Here is a 20,121-nt window from a genome sequence, read left to right as displayed (position 1 = left end):
GCCGCAGCTTTTAATGCCTATAAATTGGAAGCAATTGTAACCTGACGAATATCTGGCTCCATCTCGAGGTCGTTTACTAAATCCCATGTCGCAAGCCACACATGAGTTGCCTTCATGTCCTCGCTATTCCCCAAATGAGGGACATACTTTCATATTCCGTCGATGAAAATATACGTAGAACGACAATGATAAGTCGGTGGTTCAAAAACAAAGATAGAACCAATCCTGTTAACATCTCCTCACCTTGCAAATTTAGAGGAATTTCAAAACAAAATTCACTGCATCCAACAAATTCTTCTAAATGATTGTGGGATGGTTAGAGGTGTAGTTGAACCACTTTGGAACTTTATTCCCTGAAAGAACAACTTCAAAGTGATAGCACTGAAGAGATTCTTGCAATAGTAGAGATATATATTTGTGATCTAATCTCTCTCTCTCGAGTATATATCAACAAAATTAATTTTCATTTCAACATAAATTAAGAAGAAGATAGACGAACCTTATTCAACAAATTGTTTTCCAACTTTGCCACCTTGTATTCAATTGATAATTTGAGATACTTTAATGGACTTATAAATTCATGGATTTTTATAGAGTTTAATTGATTTGTAGAGATTTCGTCAATCCTGTTACTATTCACTTTACCTTTATTTTGTTCTTATCGTTAAAATTCAAAATTTTCAAACCATTTTCATTAGTTTTCCTTTTAAAATAAGATATTTCATTCTCCCAGGATTATGATTACGTTGGTTAATGGAGCCATGCCAGAATACTATGATTTGTGGTAGTACAATCCTGAGCACCCATGTAGTTTGAATCTCACTCTAAGGCCTTTTTGGTCATTCTAACCACCCTAAGCGTCACGTGTCATGATCTAGAAAATCATGGTTCCACTTACTTATAAGCACATGCAATACCTTTTTTTTCCTTCAATGTGAGATTCATACTCTAAAAAAATGTGATTAATCTACCATCAATGTGTGATGTGACTCTTTATATATTTATATAAAAATAAATCTCTTATTATACTGCGTTTGTCTCAACTTTTAGTGATCCGTTAGAGACTAGTCAACTAACGAATTGTGTAACACATTATCTTAATGGATAGAATTTGAGTTTTGATTTTCCAACCATTAGTTGAATATGTTTATACGATAGGATTCGTTTAGATAAAAAAAATTAACATGCGCATGGTAAATACAAGTCATTTGTCAAAGCTAGTTACAACTATGAGCCAAAACTTACTTGACAAGCCAAATGAAAATCAAGCTCAATACATACTCGAATTGTATCAATTCGACTTAGAACCCTAACATTCATCATTAATTTTGCTGAAACTGGACTTGTTATATAAGCCGGTCATTTATATGATTGTAACTTAAAGCTCGATACAACTTGAACTCAACTTTCTTTCAACATGTTCAAGCTTGACTCATTAAAAGCACAAATTAAATCAAGTCGAAGCTCGATAGTTTTTCTCATATATAAATGATATCGAAAAATGAGAATAAAACTTATGATCCTAAGAGCGAATACCCTTAATAAAGGACAATACAAGTGCTTTGCTTGCTAAATTTTAAACAAGCTCATTTTTTTTTTTTTGAACAAACGATAGTATCTACATTGAGGGGTTGAGGGAATGGACTAAGTCTCACAATGGGTTAGCAATAATGTGATTCAAATTTTTTTTTGGCAAGAATCGAACATAAGACATCTCACTTACTAGTGAAGAAAAATATCATCAGACCGTAATACTAAGTAACAACAAGCTCAATTTAATCATTATGATATTCGGCTTGGCCTGACTTGTTAAGACTGTTTACCAACTGATTTGGATCACATCCGAATTCAAATTATGGGGATCCTCACATCTTAGTCATTCATCGTGTAAGTGCGATAAAAAATCATTTGACTTTTTTTTATTTAAAACACAAATAGTACATAACGAAAACTAATCGTACAATATACAATAAACGGTTAAGATATGAGAATTCCTAAAATTCTCACAAAGTGGATTTGGACTCTTTTCCTTTACCAACTACTAAATACAAGAGCCAATTTTAAGGGAGGGGCAAAATTGTCAGTGCGGAAGTAATGATAATCTAGTGGAAGGAGGAGCACGCAATAGCTAAAAATTTCGTTTCCTCCCATGTTTTCTCAGATGGTCTTTGTTCCTGTGTTCGTAGTGAGAACTGAGTAGAAATTGCCGACTTCTGATTTTCCCCTCGAAGGTAATTTACATTTTCTGATGAGCTCCTGCTTTCTGGTTGGCTCTTTCATGGATTCAAATCCTCGATCATTTTTTTTTCCTTACAAATTTAGGGTTTCGGCTTGTTAGTTAATTTGTTATATTATTGATGATTGGATCTTCGGCTTCGATTTTTCTCGAATCAACGTGAATTTTGGTGATAATTATCACCAAATATTTGGTTTTTTGGGGGGAATTTGTGTTTAATTGCATCTATGTCGATGGTTTTTAAAAGAATTGAAATTTGGGATTTATTTACTTTCTTCCCCGAATGCTTAGTATGCTACTGTGGATAAATTTCTCCAAGAAATGAAATTTGGGTTTGCAGTAATGGTCACTTTGTAAGATTCAAACCCAGTGAAGCTTAAATTTTGATTACCCATAGCGGAAGAGGACAATGTAGTTTCTTTTTTGTCTTGCATTGTATAAGCAGAAAGATCGTTTAGCGAACGGGGCGTGAGTGCTGATATATGTGTTATTTGCCTGCAGTTTTTATTGTGCCAGGTTAGTAGACAGTCATGGACTCCTTGGACCCTGCAGAGCGTAGGTATTTGGAGGATGAGGATACTCCTCTAGTGAAGACACTTAAGGGTGCAACAAATGGATTTGTTACTGGAACAATCTTTGGAACCATAGTTGCTACTTGGTATGATGTGCCTCGTGTTGAGAGAAATGTTGCTCTTCCTGGGCTGATAAGGACCCTGAGGATGATGGGAAACTACGGGGTAACATTTGCTGCAATTGGGGGAGTGTACATTGGCGTTGAGCAGCTTGTACAGAATTATCGGATGAAAAGAGACTTTATCAATGGAGCTGTTGGTGGTTTTGTTGCTGGGTCTACTGTTCTAGGTTACAGAGGTGAGGATTTCTTGTGATCCTTCATTTCTTATTTGAACTTTGAATTCCTGCTATCATGATTGGTAATCTCTAGTAATGTGATCTTATAATATTTTGGTATTTCGACAAGACAAATTGGATTTTAGTTTCTGAAAAAGGGTTTAGTTTTTAGGGCGAAGATTTCTTGTCTATGTTCATTAAGAAAGCAAGTATTTGAGGTTTTCTTTCGTTGAATTATTTCATAAGTTTCATATTTAAACTTTTACAACTGTTTAGTTTGGACTTTTACCATTACGACTAAAAGATTGACGTGGTAAATAATATGGTATCTAGAATTTTTTATAAATTTGACACTTGTGCTGACTAGATAGGAGTGTGCTCGATTTTATGTTACTTATCCAAGATTTGTTGAATCCTGCTAAAACTTCCAGTTAGGAATATGATATTTGTTTCCAGGAAATCCATGTTGCTAGTGAACATTATCTGCTGCTGGCTATTAAGATGTGTCACCCTTTAAGATAGTTTTTTTATTTTTTATTATTTTTATTTTTTTTAATAAATGAAATAGGGTAATTTTAGCAAGAGATAGAGTGACAGAGTTTTGGTGTATGATAGATGTATGGAATATTGATAGACCAGTACTAATTTGTAGATTCTTAAAGATGGTAGATGTATCATGTGAAATAATGTTCAGTAAGAGAGTAAGAGTTGTAACCATACAAAGATACGACAGAGTAATTTGTTATTTCATGTCATATGAAATAGAGGAACTCTCTATTTATTCTTTTGAGTTTGGCATGAAACAAGGTGTTTGTATTTCTTAGAAGAATAAATTTCTTGCAGAAACGCATCACATATTATCTTTGTGGATATATTGTGTGAATCCTGTAAACATTAAAAGCAGTATGGCAACATGTCACTGTATGTTTAATACTTGGACGCAGAATCTAAGAGAACTTAGAGAATATTGGTAATGAAATGTTTATGTAAGAGCTCATTTCCAACTAAGAGAAACTATCTTAGTAATTAGGTTGTCAAGGTTATATGGTCGTCTAAGGAAGGAAACATTTTTGAAATGACTTTTCACTTTCACATGAACCTACTTAGTTGGTATACAATTGTACATTTCTTCTCATCCTACAATATGTCATCCTTAAATCGATATCACTTTGTGAATTTTTTTTGTTCAACAAAATATCCATTTATGTGTAAAATCTGAGTTTAGGGTCATCAGCTTCTTTAATTTACACAAATGGTAATAGATTATAGCCCATTGAATGGCTAATGTTGTCTGTGCTTGTAAGCTTTGAACTTGGTGTTCCAATGATACTCTCTCGTATGCCAGAGCTAGTTTGAGACATTGTGTGTAAAGGTTTAAAATTTATGTTGATTATTATATGAATTTATGAGGCTGATCCTGTCCCTAAAGTCAATTTTGAATTTGAAGAGCATACATTAATTTTTCACTTTTTCGTTTCTAAACTTAAAAATAGAGTAATTACTTAGGAATTTGCAATCCATCAAGATGGATCCGAGATACAAAGCATCTTTGTGTCCGAAAACGGCACTATAAGCATTTCTTACTTACTTTCAGTTTCAGCTCATATAAATTGCATAATTGATATGTAGGTCTCCATACACATGATCAGATTTGTATCTGATTTTCTAATCCTTGTTTACTGCATCTGTGTGCGTGCTTCCCGAATATTTTCCACTCAATGCCTGCTGCTAGCATTATCGGATTGGTTTGTATTCATATTGATTATTTAGCATCTGCAGTTGACCTATTATTTCATGGGAGAAATACATTGGCCCTTTGGACTCTCCATTTCAAGTTGAAATCTTTGCTAGCAGGTACTTGTTCTCAATTACATGTATTATTTTGCTGTCCATTTTACAGGAAAGAGCATTTCAACTGCAATTTCTGCTGGAGCAGCCCTGGCGGTCACTTCTGCGCTCATTGATGCTGGGGGCCAGACCACGAGAATTGATAATGGCAAGGAGTACTATCCTTACACCACCAAGAAAAGATCTTCTGCTGATTCATAAACTTAACCGATGAAAAGGTGGAACACTTTTTTCTTGAATTGGCCGTATTTCTGGAGATGTAATCTTACTCTTAGTTCTCTTTCGCCGGCGTCCAGGTTTATGTTTTGGACCTTGGATGGACGTCTTGAATAAATTTTCTATTTCGTGCTGTTGAAATATATTGTTTTGTACGAGAGTTTTTCAAAATTTAGAACGGTTTTGATTCCGGTTCTTGTGAGTTAGTAAACATGTCCTCTTTCTGAATTCAAATTTCGTTGCTTTGATTGTGATTCGTCCTAACGCCTTCGGTTGATTATCTTATATTTGTCAAGGAAATAAACTCATCATTTACTAAATCCCTTTTAATTTGCTGAACAGGTGTGTCTATTTCTATGTTCAAAAGAAACACATTATGGAATGCGAGATGTGGGTTCTTATCCCTTACGAAAAAGTGTGCGAATGCAACGTCATTTGCATTCTCGAATGCTATTTAAACGCACAAAATTGACCACATTGTGACATTCTAGTACAGGTTTGCTCTATCATTGTATATGGAGGTCACCTGTATTAGATAGTACTTCAACAATCTGATATGTTTTATGCGACTAAACAACGTTACTTGTTTTATTTTCATTCTCAAACTTCTAATCTATGAAGCAAATGATTTTTGTTTGTTTTCATAGTACAAGCGGTATTTTAACGTACTCTACAAGAAAAAAGGGGAATACATTGAATTTAGAACGTAGTAGGTTGGAAGGGAAGACCTTAACTATCAGGACAGTCCATGCGACCAGTTTTCGTTTCTCATTTTTGCCTTCTTCCTGGGAAAGAAAGTGAAATTATATATATAAACCAAATAATTAAAGGGAAAGAAGAATTTCCATTCACTTTCTGATCCTCACCGATCTTACGGTGTACATATATAGCCTCAGAAACTCAGCCACTACCATACACACAGGATTGAAAAAGCATGCAGGAAATACAAAAAGTTGAGCGATTAAATAAAATAATTTACAGACGACACAGATTAGGATTGACGGGGAAGTGTGGAACCAGAATTGGCACCGCCGGAGATTCAGAATTCAGTGGCTGCCTCAGGCTGCTCGCCGTGTCACCTCCTGCTGCTGCTGCTGATCCTTCGACGCAGACACGAGAAGGATGATGAAGGCAGCAACAGATGAAAGACAAAAGCCCCATTAAATCCTCCTGATGGACCTGACCTCTCTCTCTCTCTCTCTCTCTCTCTACAAATTTTTTACATTCAATTTGAGTGTTGCAAATAGCAATAGGATCATCATTTTAACAAGGTGACTCTTGACTTTGTTGGCCTTTTCCATTTTCACTGGTCAATACTGGACTGTGAGTCACAAGTACATATTACCCTCCCTTTCTGTTTCCATTTACAAATTCACCACTTTGATCATATCCTTAGAAAATGAAAACACCCAAAATTGGGCCATCTTAATATTATGGACCACAATTTAGTCAATCAGCGGCCTGGATTAATTTGAAGGAATTTTTTTTTTTTAAAATACAAATTTTTTTTTATCACACGCTTAACAAACTTACAAAGTTTAATCATCTTCTTTGTTCGTCTTTTATTTTTAATTAATTATGCGTGTACGTGATGCTATGCTTTGATTTGTATTTAAAGTTAGATTATTGGAATTGAATACGGAGTTTTACTTTTAAAAAACAAACTTACTAATTACACGATTACAAGGCATAAAACATAAAAAATATATTTGTTAATAGCCTTTGCCCTTGCAGTTATCCTTTATTTTCTCAAACGAGTAGACTTACACAAAGACAATTATAATTTAGAGTGAATAGTAAGAATAATTTCACTGACCTTGCTTTTGCCTTGCTCTTGCTTAAAACTGGTGGAGATGCTTTGATGACGAAGCAAAAGAGATATCAGCACAAGGAGGAAAAGGAAACAGCAGCATTCCACAACAAAAAAAAAAAAAAAACAGTGACAAATGTCATCCACTTTCAAAAATTTTGTGCAGTCGAGCAAATTTTTTTATATTTTTATATCTAGTGTTAAACTCAAAGAACAGGTATAAAATTTATCCCAAAAAGTGCGAAAAGACGACGAGGAAAAGGTTGGGAATATATCTAAACATCCAATGCCAGTTGCAATGTTTTGTAATTCCGTACTTAGCAAGTTTGTTCTTTAAAAATAAAAATAAAAATAAAATACAATAAAATTCGGTACTTAGCATGGTTTAACTTTAAATATAAACCAAACCATAACATCACAAGCAAGCAGTTGTTATCAAAAAAAAAAAAAAAAAAAAAAAAAGACAAAAACGATTACCACGTGGCAGAATCCCATTGCCACACCCAAATTTCTTGGGCCATTATTGGCTGTTGATTGGGTAGACAAGTGATGGAGGACAGAAGAAACTCAAGGTTTGAGGATTCCAGAATCTCCGACGATGGCAGGGATTGGCTCTTGCTGTACAACTCTATCCTCCACAACTTTGGCTGTATTTCTGGGGATGTAATCTTACTCTTAGTTCTCTTTCGCTGATGTCCAGATTTATGTTTTAGTTCTCTTTGGATGGACGTCTTGAATATATTTTCTATTTCGTGCTGTTGGATTGTTGTTAGTAAGTTGCAAAAATATATTGTTTTATACGATAGTTTTTCAAAATTTAGACACGTTTTGATTCCGGTTCTTGTGAGTTAGTAAAAATCGCAACAAGAATAAAACATGTTCTCTTTCTGATTCGAAGCATTTAGTAAATATCTCGACGCAATTCCTTGGGTTGATTCTCTTATATTTGTCAAGGAAATAAACTCATGATTTTTATTAAATCCCTTTTAATTTGCTAAGCAGGTGTGTCTATTTCTATGTGCAAAATAAACAGATTATAGAATGTGAGATATGGATTCGTATTCCTTGTCTATAGAAAAAATGTGTGAATGCAACATCGTTTATATTCTCGAATGCTATTTAGACATACAAAATTGACGACATTGATATGACATTCTAACACAGGCTAAACAACATTAGTCGTTTCATTTCCATTCTTAAACTTCTAATCTATGAACCAAATGAATTTTGTCTTTTTTTTTTAGTAGAAATGGTATTTTACAGTAATCTACAATAAAAGAAGGGGAAAGGTTTGAATCTAGAACACTATGAGTTGAAAATGAAGATCCTAACTATCATGAACCAGTTTTCGTTTCTCATTTTTGCCTTCTTCCTGGGAATTAGAGCGAAATTAAACATATAAACCAAATATTTAAAGAGAAAGAAAGAATCTTCCATTCATCTTCTGATCCTCACCTATCTTACGGTGTACATATATAGCATCAGAAACTCAGCCACCACCGTACACACAAGATCCAAAAAGCATGCAGGAAAAACAAAAAGTTGACCTATTGAATAAAATAATTTACAAACGAGAGAAATTAGGGTTGACGGGGAAGTGGGGAACCACAGTTGGCACTATCGGAGATTCAGTGTTCAGAGGCTGCCTCGGGCTGCTCACTGTGCCACCATCTCCTCCTCCTGCAGCTGCTTCTGGTCCTTCGCCGCAGACACGAGGACGATGATGAAGGCAGCAACAGATGAATGACAAAAACCCCATCATATCCCCCTGATGGACCTGATCTCTCTTGACTCTCTCTCTGTAGAAATTTTATACATGCAATCTTGCAAATAGCCATAGGATCATCATTTTAACGTAATATATAGATAATATGTTGCGTTAATAAGAAGTTAACTTTTTTGAATTACCACATGGTGCACCGTTGGCTAAAATAAATTCCAGGCTCGTATTTTACACGACACATTCTAAATTTGATTATTAGTATTGATGAATCGTACGATGGTGGCCAGAAAGAGGTTGAAATGCATCCGAGTCTTTTCTGCTCTCGAAAAAGTAGATTGTCATAACAAAATCACCAACTAATTTAAAAAAAATAAAAATAAATAACAAGGCAACTTTTGTCTTGTTGATCTTTTCCATTTTCACTAATCAAATGCTAGACTGAGTCAATGAAAAGCTAATGAAAACACCGAAAGCAGGCCATCTCAATATTAATGACCACAAAATTTTTTATGCCGAATTCTTCCTTGAGCATAAAGTTGAAATTTCTTTCCTGCAATAAAGCACGTGGTAAGGGCGTTTTTTTCCTTCAAAAAGTAATGGAGTTCGATGACTAAGCAAAAGAGTCAACAGCACGAGGAGGAAAAAGAGACAGTAGCAAGCGGAGGAAAAAGAAAAAAACAGTGCATCACGTTCAGAAACAGTATGAAGTGACATTCACGTTAAAAAATAATGCAATTAACTGTAATTTTTTGTTAAGTACAATCATATTTACGCAGATTTTTACATTTAAAATATGCAGCTCCCGTTCGAAATGATCTTAAGGAGGAATTCCGTCATAAACACAGTTACATGAAACGGCTACAAGATATTTTGGGAATTACGTAACAATTTTGTGGGGTTAAGAAAAATTTTGTTAGATAATATTAGGGAGACCAAAATTTTAAATTAAATTTGCAAAATAAATAATGTACCACCAATAAAAAATAATTACATTAATTAACACTTAAGTGATAATTTAATTATCAACAAACACGTCATTTGATTTACAAAATTCTATTTAAAAATTACATTACATTTTTTTATTTTTTATTTATCTGGTGTTGAACTCAAAGAACAGGTTGTATAAAATTTATCCAAGAAAGCGAGAAAAGACGAAGAGCAAAAGGTTGGATATATATCTAATATCCAATACCAGTTGCCACGTGGCAGAAACCCATTGCCACACATAAATTTCTCAGGCCATTATTGGCTGTTGATTGAGTGCACAAGTAACGGGGGAGAGAAGAAACTCAAAAGATTGAGGATTCCAGAAACTCCTTCGATGGCAGGGATTGGCTCTTGCTCTACAACTCTCTCCTCCACAAGGTAACTTATTCCCTGTCTTTCTTTGTTTTCGTGTTGGAAAGACTGCATTTTTACTAGGAAAAGTTCCTACTCTGAATACTCTCCTGGATTCTCGATGGTGGGTTTCTTGTTTGGTTGCTGAGAAAATGTAGAAAACTAAGATTATTGAACAACTGCAACAGAACCTTTTGCTCTTTTGAAGCATTATGAGATACAGAAATACATTCAACTACTCATCTAGCCAGATGTGTTTTTAGCTTGTTTAAGAGCGAGGTGTCAAAACGTTTTCAGATAACCAAAAACGTTTACGATGGCGCTTAGTAGGAAAAGCTAAAAGTAATTATGAATTCTGGAGAATCACCTAGTTCCAAGTGCTTTTCAGAAAAGCGCATGTTGGAGAATAGAATCCCACATCGGAAACTTCACATAGGAAAATTACAACTTACATTGTATGGTTCCATTTCTAGCTAGTTGCACAGAGGCCAACAGCTGCCCAACCGTGCAGTGGTTCAGTTGGAACACTATCGCGAGGTGATTAGTAATTTAGTAGTGGGCCGCTGGCTCGACTCTGAAATCTTGACAACACCTGTTTCCAAATGCTTTTTGAGCAGCACTTTGAAATTGTACCAGAAACCTAGCACTTGTTTAGGTTCAAATCGCATATGCATTACAATATTTACTCCTTATTTTATTACATTTTGTTTCTTTTGGATCACTTTGAACTCAATTGGTATCATGGTAATATATGTTAGTGAATCTAGTGAAATTGTTACGCACACAAAGGAAAATGAAAGTAAGGGGTAAGAAATTTTTTTTGACAGCAATTTCTGCACATCTTGGTTGAAACTTGACACTCGTACTCATGGTGGAGGAACCATCTTAGGGCAACCAACCCGCCATCGACGAAAATTCTCATTCAGAGCAGAAGTGGATTTTGTAAGTGCAGAAGAAGCAAAAGAACTTGTTGCAGTTGAGGGATATACAGTCATTGATGTCCGGGACAAATCTCAGTATGAACGAGCTCATATCAAATCTTGCCATCATGTGCCCCTCTTCATTGAAAACCAAGACAATGATTTTGGTAAGCATTTCTTTCTTGGACAACTCATTTCTCACTAATGTGGCATCATTTTTATATAATAATAACTAGAACCGTTCGTTCTTTTTGTCATCATCTAAAGATCATCTTCAAATTTTTTGTCTTTTGTATTAAATTTGAGCATTTTATGATTTTCGGAACCGAAATGGAATTTGATTTTGTTAATGATGAATTATGGGCAGGAACAATCATAAAGAGGACTCTCCACAACAATTTTTCTGGTCTCTTCTATGGGTTGCCTTTTACTAAACCTAACCCTGAATTTGTAGAGTCGGTAAAAACCAAGTTCTCACCCGAAAGTAAATTGTTACTGGTGTGTCAGGAAGGACTGAGGTAAGTTTTTCCATATGTTAGCTGCTATGTTTTTCACCTAGCAACGCACTTTCAGATAACCAAAAGCGTTGCAAGTAGCGTTGAATAAACCGTTTGACAAGATCCTTTTGTTTCCTTTTAATTTGAAGGTCTGCTGCTGCTGCCAATAAGTTGGAGCAAGTAGGCTTTGAGAACATAGCGTGTATAACATCAGGTCTTCAAAGCGTAAAACCCGGTTAGGATTCGAGCTAGCTCCAATGTCTTTTCGTTCTCTGGATTATGATCTGTTAAAAAGATTATTTGGATCTAATGCGACCATTTGCTTCACCAGGAGAATTTGATTCCGTTGGTTCGACGGAGTTGCAAGATGCCGGCAAAGCCGGATTAGTCACTGTTCAGGGAAAGATCTCAGCTGTACTTGGAACAGTACTGATCTGTAAGTCCTTTTGAACAACCGTAAAAGCACTTTCGTTCTGTTGATCCATGAGGTGATATTTTTATCTCTGTTCTGATTAAATGGCAGGTGCTTATTTGTTCATCACCTTCTTTCCCGATCAAGCTGAGAAGATACTCGCAATTTTCGCGGCCAGCTAGCCCGAATGCCGTGCATACATTTATGAGAAAGTTTTGCAGATCTCTCCAACCCCATCAAGAGATTTGAGTAGGGAGAGATTTTTGAGGCATCTGCTGCTCTGCAACAAGCTGTATAAGGTTCAGATCATGATAAAATTTCATACATATTCATCATTCAACTGGTTTTTGCTACCTATTCAGGTTCCAAACCAGTAAGATCATGACGATAATCTACACCAACACACGATGACGTTCCAACTACAAAATAAAATTCATATGACGAACTATATCGCTATAGAATTATAAAGCTAACAACCAAAACCTCGCGAAAAGGAGAGAAACTCGAAGGTTAGAGTCGAGATCCAATATTCTAGACCCACGAAAGAGGAAAAAGGAAAATTCACAAGGGTGTGAACCTAGGTTAACAAAATATTACAGTAAGATTTTATTTTCTTTACCCAAAAAATATTACAATGAGATTGGCAAATGTATTCTGATCCCATCCTGTGCACCGTGTCAATGCATAAATTATGCAGGGTACCACTCCAGAGTACTTAGGGTTGAGCCGCAGCTGCCAACGGCACGATGAGCATGATAGGATTGAAGGATAAAACAGCAAGCTTCTTTCTGCACCGCTGTTGTTCTACGGCATTATGATGCACAAAATCATTCTCCTTGTAGGCAATAGAGCTGACGGATGTTTCCAGAAGCTGTCAAATGGGTTAAATAGATCAGCTTTTAAACAACATCCTACTTATCTACAATAAAGGCTCATGAAATTACATATAATGGTATGCATTTGGCACAATCTCAACTCAATAATATGCAGTGATGCTTCAAATAAAGCCACATTAAAGAGGGTATTAAAAAATAATATACTATTCAGAACGTTAAACAGCAGTATATGTCGCTTGAAAATGCAGTTTCAAAATACAGGATATGCCAACTAACTTTGTTGTGCAAAGTGCTGATGGTGATGTTCCAATGAAATGCAATGTTCTAGCATGCGTGTGTCAACGTGAGGAAACTATTGTAATAATGAACATTACCATATAACCAGTCTTTAAAATATACGTGGAGAGCAGTTGATAATTCCCGCTTTCTATTTTCTTCAAGAGGTGCTTCCTTCAATAATTGCTTTACCTCCCCAAGATTGTTCTGCAGGAGAAACAGTTAACATAATTAAAACATACATAACATTGACCACCTCAATCAAACATCAAGCATCAAGGAATTCTTAGTAAAACAGTAAGAAAATATCTAATGACTAAACCCAAATATAAAAATAAAAATCTACACTAGTGTTAAGCCGGAGTGAACATACGTTTCTATGCTGGGAAACCATGTAAGCATCTGGTAATGGAAATGGGTTGTCTTTTGTGGAGCCCTGCGATTCACCTCCATACCAGTTTGGAATCTGAATATAAAAGAGAAATATAGGATGTAACTAGATAATTCAGAAAGAAAATGAGTAATAGTACAACCATTGCCATCTCAACCACCCTAAGCCAACCAAATGAAGAAACATACTCATAAATACAATTGTAATGCCCCTAATGTGCGTGACTTTGTCCGAATACTTTGTTGGTAGAGCTTTTCAGAGGCTTTTCTCTATTTAATTTCCAATGAAAAACTATTATTTCAGAAAACTAAGGAAACCCCTTTAATACACTATCCAAATCTAAATTAAAAGCTTGTAAAAATTATAATACCAAGAAATTTGTGAACTGGTCAGCGTCTAAGTGTGCAGCGGACTCGGCCTGAGCCTCAGAGACACCTGCTGGGTGAGATAATGAATCATGTGGATCAACCACTCCAAGTGGCAGGGGCTCATCCCATCTGTTGATAGTAGCATCAACCCCAACTTCCTTCATGTGTTCCTCCAACTGACTGTAAAATGTATTGTATGGTGCCACCTGATAAAAGTCGAAAGGTGAAAACAAAGATCAGAGCTTGTTAAATCTTCATTAGAACTTGAAAAATAAAACACACAAAACTATGATCATAACAATATATAATACTTATTATGATCGAAGAAATTAATGCTACATTTCAGTAAAAAATTTCAATTTTGTTTACTCTTCAAGACGTATTGTATTCGATTTGACACCAAAGGTTCAACATAACCAAACCATGCATGCAAACCACTATTCAAAAATAAAAAAAATAGCAACCATATGCGTCAAGGCTGTTAGCAAAGATCAATTTAAAAGTATGTGCGCCTGTGTGTAGCAAGGGCATCTTGACGATAACTTGGTAAGTTTCACATGACATTTGTTTCTTTTTTTTTTTAACTCAACAAATTAAAGAGTAAAGGAAACCCTAGATGCTCGAATGTTAGATAGATCAAGAGCTATGATATCTGGGGGCATGCTATCAAATGTAGAACGGAAAGAAAGTTCCCTTCTCTTGATATGAATCACAATAGAACTAGAGAGTGGCCAATAACATGTCAATGAAACATATTGTTTAAGCTGGATGCATATACGAGATTACCAAAAAAAGTCATGGAGATTCACAAAAAAAACAAACAGGTTTAACCAATATACTAGCAAACCCACATTAAGATTGGTTGTAACAAAACGAATCCACATTAATATAAGTCACTGAAGATAAAGCGTAGCAATAATTGGGGGAACTCAATCAAATGTAGATTAAAGTGTGAAAATTAAACTGCACGAGAACTGGCCAGAAACACAATTGCGCAATCAACTATTAAGGGCAAGATTCACCTGCAGCTTATGGTTATCACCAACAATAAGTGGTCGCTGGTTGACTCCAAGGAAAAACATGCATTCACGGCAGTTAGCAATGCAGATTCGATTTGCTGCTGTAATCACATGAACTCGCTCACAGTGTTCGATTCTAACAGCCTGTAAGAGACATTAGACATCTAAGCTATAAGATTCAAGTTAACCAGGTGACATAACTACCCGTTCATTGCATGCAAAACAGTAATTAGTTGGCCACTTCACATGACAGTAATAAGTCACTAGACAGATAGGTATGGGGTCAAAACATGATTTTCCAGCTTCATAAAAGCTCAAGAAATGCTAAAATTAAGACTGGCCATTTAAATAGAAGTGCATAGTTGTTGGCCAGATGTATTTGCAGGGAGTCTTTTGTTTTCAGATAATATTATAATCACCAGACTGTCCAAGCAAATAGGGATATTTAGTATTTAGAATAAGGCTGTCCAGTCTAAAGCAAATTAATCATACATTGAAATAGAGAATGCCCCTGAATTTTCTAAAGACAGGTTTAGTGTAACATACAGACATTGGACTAATTCAAATGTTCACTAAAGGGAAAAACATCAGGCCTAACAATTAGACATAACAAAAGTTATAACATTTGATTAACTAAACCATTATGCAAGATCTGTAACTTAAAAAACAAGTTGTGCAAAAGCTTTCAACCAAAATTGAATGAACTTACTACAAGATAAAACTTTGCATAACCACCACTTAAGAAGCATACTAGGTAATTCACAGGAACACCAGTCAACTTATGATTTCACAAACAGAGATCAAGAGTAATTATCTGTAGTTGTTCGAGAGTATTCAACCCATTATACAAGCTACCAGACAAACAAAATTCAAAAGCCTTCTTTTTCATTGTGTTATAAACTTGCATGACCATTTCATTGACTTTCAGAAGTCAACTGCAAACTTTGTACTCGTGATAGGAAAGGGTAAAAAAGAGTGCCAACAGAAAGTGGCTAGGCATGCATAAGCTTAGTGGGAATGAAATGCAATATGACTACTTGCAAAGTGAAGATATCAGTTATTAGCATTACTGCAATACATAAAGTAACCAAACTCTACCATTTTATCTGATACCAAATTTTCAGAGATGAAGGATAAACAAATCCACAGACCTTTACAGACCACAAGTCAATCATTCGGATATGTTTAAATTTACTAGAGATAGAAAACTATTTCCAATTCTACCATCAACATCAGCACCACAGGTGTAACCTTTTCAGTATCCAACAATATATAAGGGAATAAGTACAGATATCACTGCAACGGTCAATATCCAAAGCATAAATACAAATGCCTTTCCTATTACCTTTCCAACAGCTCCAAGAACAATTGTAGCATCTGAGCATCCATAAACTGTGGCATATCTCAGAGGTGCTAATATGTAGATAACTGAATCGTGGCAATTTAAAACCTGAAATTGCAAACAAGTAACCACCAAGCCAATATACATCTTAGAAGGAACACTCCAATTTTAGTTCACCGCTTTTACGCACAAAGCATGTAAAGGAACATGTTGAGAAAAGATGACAATAAAGCTGACATTCTTGACAAATTTCGTTAACCAAGTGCATTATTAAGTTCAATGATCTTTATAAATAAGATTAGGATCAAACTGAATAAGCAGCTACCTCCCTTCCTTAAATGCATAACAGCAGGACTTAGCAGACTCCAAACTTAAAACAAATACATAAATAAATAAAAGTGAAAAAATGCATCTATGGAACAGTTAGCCAATTTAGAAACCCAAATATAGCATAGCAAAACCTTCAACCCATCACTCACATAACACAACAGGTGCATACTCACAGCCCCAAGAGCGAATCCCCAATGTGGCATGCAATCACTAAACAACTCACATCTTGATAATCACGTCATGTCTATAACATGTACCTAATAAGTTATTAGAAGCTCAATAGAAATAATGACTTGATTCTTGTGTCTTATTATGAATTGAGTTCTCTTCATTTAATTCTTTCTGGTTCCAGCTCCTGAACTTCTAGAAGCGTTAAAATATGAAACATCCCGTAAATGTAGGACAGACATCAGAGGAAAAGAGAATGGATTTTACATTTTTATAAACTAGTTACAAGAAAACATAAAAATATGACTTATGATTCATGAACCAACCTTTACAGAAGAACCCTTAAGATCAGATGTTCGCTTTACAAGTGAAGACTTGGAGATCCCCTCAATAAAACTTGGGCCTCTGACACATGATGAGCCCTTGTTTGAACTTGTGCAGGCATCAGCCATGGGAACATCTTGGTCTGAGGAACTGGGTGGCCCGTTTTCTTTTGGAGAAATCCTTTCTGAAATATGTTCCAAAGATGAGACCATATTCTCTAGAACCCAATCGTGAACTTGTGCTGCAGGAACAGGAACAGCAGGCATATCAGGATCTGAATTTGCGAAAAAAGGAGCGTGTTGGCTGAATTGATTTCCTTCAGATCCTTTGTCACCAAAGTGAAGCAGAAACCCAAGGTGCTCAAATTTCTCCATGGTCAAAACCTATTAAGGGTTAAATCAGATCATTAAGTGGGCTTGGGAGATACCAACAAAAAAGATACAACTATAAATTCCATAACATAAAATAAAAATAAGAAATCAGCACTGGTTGTCTATGAAAAAAAATACAAGGAGACATTAGTTATCGTGGCCCAACTTATTATCATCCATATTAACTGTTCCACCAGTACCTACTTTATCAACTGCAATGGCCACCAAAAGAAGAAAAGAAGAGGAATGTATATCCTTCCTTTTGCAACTTTAAGAAGCAGCAACATGCTAACCATGTGTTGGATTTATTGAACTGCATTTCCATTCCATTAAATCTGTCCCAATTTACATTTTTTTTAGATTAATAATAATCAAACTTCAGTACATTTCATGCAATTGGAATGTAGAATGTATGGTTCATGGTTCAAACTTCAAACATCCCATGAAGAAATCAGTTCCCACAAATACAAATGTTCATAAGTGATGATAATTGGTGTTGCACTTATGACCCAACCAAAGCATGAATTAAGGATTTGGGTGGTGCTCACAATACGAATAGTGTTTTTGTATTGAATTGGAGAAAAGTACCAGCAACCATTATCTTTAATACAATTTACTTTTTTGGTAACCAAAAAGGTGACTAATTGACTCAACCAAAGAAGATTAAGTAGTAATTTGACATACCAGAGATTCTTCTCCTTCCCCCTCCACAGATTCTGCTAATAAAGAGACAAGGTTGGCCAAATGCTTTTTCAAATATGATAACTGATGTGCCTCTTCATCAGCCTGTGATGGCATAAACCGACGGCTATTGCTACGTACAAGCTGTCATGTGTTGGAATTCCAAGGTTGATATAAGTTTAATCCAACAAAATAAATGTCTCAAATCAAAGTTCCGAGCAATTAAATAAAAAATAAGAAAAGTTTCTGGACACAAATATTGCAAGTTAAATAGTAATAGTATTGCCCAAATTCTGACACTGAAAATGTTGTACGATGCACTTAAAAATTCATCCAAGTATAACCAACCAAACAAAACCCTTGCTCTAAAAGTTTATAATCAACCTCATGATTACCATTTCGCAACACAATGAGTACATAAAGCTAATTAAACCGGGGTAGACTGCCATGCCAAATGAATCTAACCATACACATCCTGGAAGATAAAACTAGGTGGTCCGCTCACTACAAGCCAAGATTAGGTACTTGAGCATTTTACGTTTAGTGCAATTCAACCCAACAATGTAGTAGACAATGCCACGAATAGTTACAAGCCCCACCCCAAGCACGCAATTGATCAAAACTCCAACCAGAACACAATGAAAAGTAAGATTAGTCAAATACTAACCACAATAAGTTCAATAATGGATAGATCAAATGGAAATATATTCCATTTCAATCCACATTGTATTCCAATACCAACAATTTTTTCGTACCAATGAACGAACACACACAAAGTCACAATTTACCTGAATAATCCCATTTTCTACATGGCAGCAATCTCAAGTCAAGAAAACCAGCTTCTTGAATAAAAATGCCAACCTTTTCGACTTAATTAACCGAAATCTAACCAAAACCAACCGACAACGGAAGTAATTAATCGCGGCAAACTCCATTTCTAATCCCCACGCATTGCACAATGCACCACCAATTAACTAAAGAAAGAAAACAAAGATCAATTAAGGGACAGCTCCTCACCTGCAATGGCGACAAGGCGGACAGATACCCATCGAAAGCCGACGTCGAAGGCCAGACATCGGCGACGGCAGCCGAGTCCTTGTGCGTCCGCGGCAGCAACTTCTTGTACGACTGAATGTAGAGGAACAGAACCAGATCATTCACATCCGCTCCGGCCTCGTCAATCCCATCCGGCTTGGCTTTAACGAGCGGGTCGGACTCCGAGTGCAGAACCGACGCTAGCGTATCGAGGACGAGTTTCGCTTGATCAATGGAGATCTGGAGAGCCTCGGAGATCGCGGCCGAGTCGACCCGGTGACTGGGCGACTTCTCGATCAGCTTCTGCTTCAGCGGAATCAGGGTTTGGGTCGGGTCGGTGAAGATTAGCTTGGGGATGGGCAGCAGCCCGTGCTCGAACGGCTCGCGGCGCGGGTGAATCAGGAGGGCCGGGTCCTTGGCCGAAGATGACGTCGTTGCGGGCTCACTTGGGTCGCTCATGGCTTCTTTTCTCAGGAGGCAGCAAAACGCAGAGTTTTTGCGTAGACGGAGATTTGTGAGTTGCAGATCTTCCAGAAATGAATAATGAGAGAGAGGTTGAGGAGAGAGTGAGGGAATGATCCGGTGCGGTTCGGTGCACGGAAGGTGAACTGCGTGGACGTATGTTAATTGGGCGTTGGGTTGCAATCATCAGTACGTATTTTTCAAAAACAAAAAAAATCATCTCCTAGCTTTGTCGTGGCAGTTCATTGTATCGGGGATTAAGAAAACTCATATAGTTATTTTAGCCTTCTTCTAATTAATGTTGTATAATTTATCAGTACTAAGAATCAAACTCAAAATATAGCATGTAAATATATCATAAAATTCATACTCAACTGCTGAGTGACCCCATAACTATCATCATTACGTTGAATTGTGGCTAATTCCAAGAGGTTAGTGGAGAAGAAGTGGATTAAAGAGGGGGTCGTGGCCCGTGAATATGTATCGGACATGTGTATGACCATTTTAAATGATATCAATTATATTATCGACTGCTATGATTTGCTTTAATCTTTTGACCATAAAGTTGCAAGAATTTCAAACGTCATAATGTATTAAAAATGTCCCTCTCTAATTTCATTAAATATAAAATTGCCCTCTTAATGAAACCGGAAAAAACATTAAAATTAC

General features: G+C 36.1%; 3 protein-coding genes and 1 long non-coding RNA gene across 5 annotated transcripts; 2 read left to right on the top strand and 2 right to left on the bottom strand.

The window, feature by feature from the left end:
• Positions 1–2,070: 2,070 nt before the first annotated feature.
• Positions 2,071–5,377, top strand: LOC137712957 (outer envelope pore protein 16-3, chloroplastic/mitochondrial). The gene is made up of 3 exons (XM_068452167.2): positions 2,071–2,231; positions 2,738–3,106; positions 4,986–5,377. Exons 2-3 carry the CDS (start codon positions 2,767–2,769, stop codon positions 5,132–5,134), a joined length of 489 nt encoding a protein of 162 aa, XP_068308268.1. The 5' UTR covers positions 2,071–2,231; positions 2,738–2,766; the 3' UTR covers positions 5,135–5,377.
• Positions 5,378–5,973: 596 nt separating this feature from the next.
• On the bottom strand, positions 5,974–7,895 carry LOC148691389 (uncharacterized). Its single transcript, XR_015955960.1, has 2 exons — positions 7,437–7,895; positions 5,974–7,005 (listed from the first exon to the last, which is right to left on the bottom strand). It is a non-coding gene; the product is annotated as an uncharacterized LOC148691389 (long non-coding RNA).
• A 1,945-nt stretch (positions 7,896–9,840) lies between these two features.
• On the top strand, positions 9,841–12,206 carry LOC137712473 (rhodanese-like domain-containing protein 9, chloroplastic). The gene is made up of 6 exons (XM_068451543.2): positions 9,841–10,047; positions 10,848–11,107; positions 11,308–11,458; positions 11,587–11,672; positions 11,769–11,873; positions 11,961–12,206. The coding sequence occupies exons 1-6, from the start codon at positions 10,004–10,006 to the stop codon at positions 12,029–12,031; spliced, it is 717 nt and encodes a 238-aa protein (XP_068307644.2). The 5' UTR covers positions 9,841–10,003; the 3' UTR covers positions 12,032–12,206.
• Positions 12,159–19,691, bottom strand: LOC137712471 (uncharacterized). Of its 2 annotated transcripts, XR_015955675.1 has the most exons (10): positions 18,973–19,565; positions 17,959–18,099; positions 16,906–17,286; positions 16,085–16,189; positions 14,743–14,883; positions 13,723–13,926; positions 13,541–13,621; positions 13,335–13,427; positions 13,060–13,168; positions 12,159–12,720 (listed from the first exon to the last, which is right to left on the bottom strand). XR_015955675.1 is itself a non-coding variant. In XM_068451540.2 (9 exons), exons 1-9 carry the CDS (start codon positions 19,447–19,449, stop codon positions 12,677–12,679), a joined length of 1,695 nt encoding a protein of 564 aa, XP_068307641.1. In that variant the 5' UTR covers positions 19,450–19,691; the 3' UTR covers positions 12,159–12,676. The 2 variants fall into 2 exon arrangements, 1 of the variants encoding a protein (XP_068307641.1); XM_068451540.2 differs by lacking the exon at positions 13,541–13,621 and having other exon boundaries at positions 18,973–19,691.
• Between the last annotated feature and the right edge of the window lie 430 nt (positions 19,692–20,121).

Source organism: Pyrus communis, chromosome 14 (assembly GCF_041283825.1).
Source record: "Pyrus communis isolate YQ-2024b chromosome 14, ASM4128382v1, whole genome shotgun sequence".
Classification (NCBI taxonomy): Eukaryota; Viridiplantae; Streptophyta; class Magnoliopsida; order Rosales; family Rosaceae; genus Pyrus; species Pyrus communis.
The sequence above is the reverse complement of the archived record's forward strand: the minus strand, read 5'-3'. Positions and strand labels throughout refer to the sequence as shown.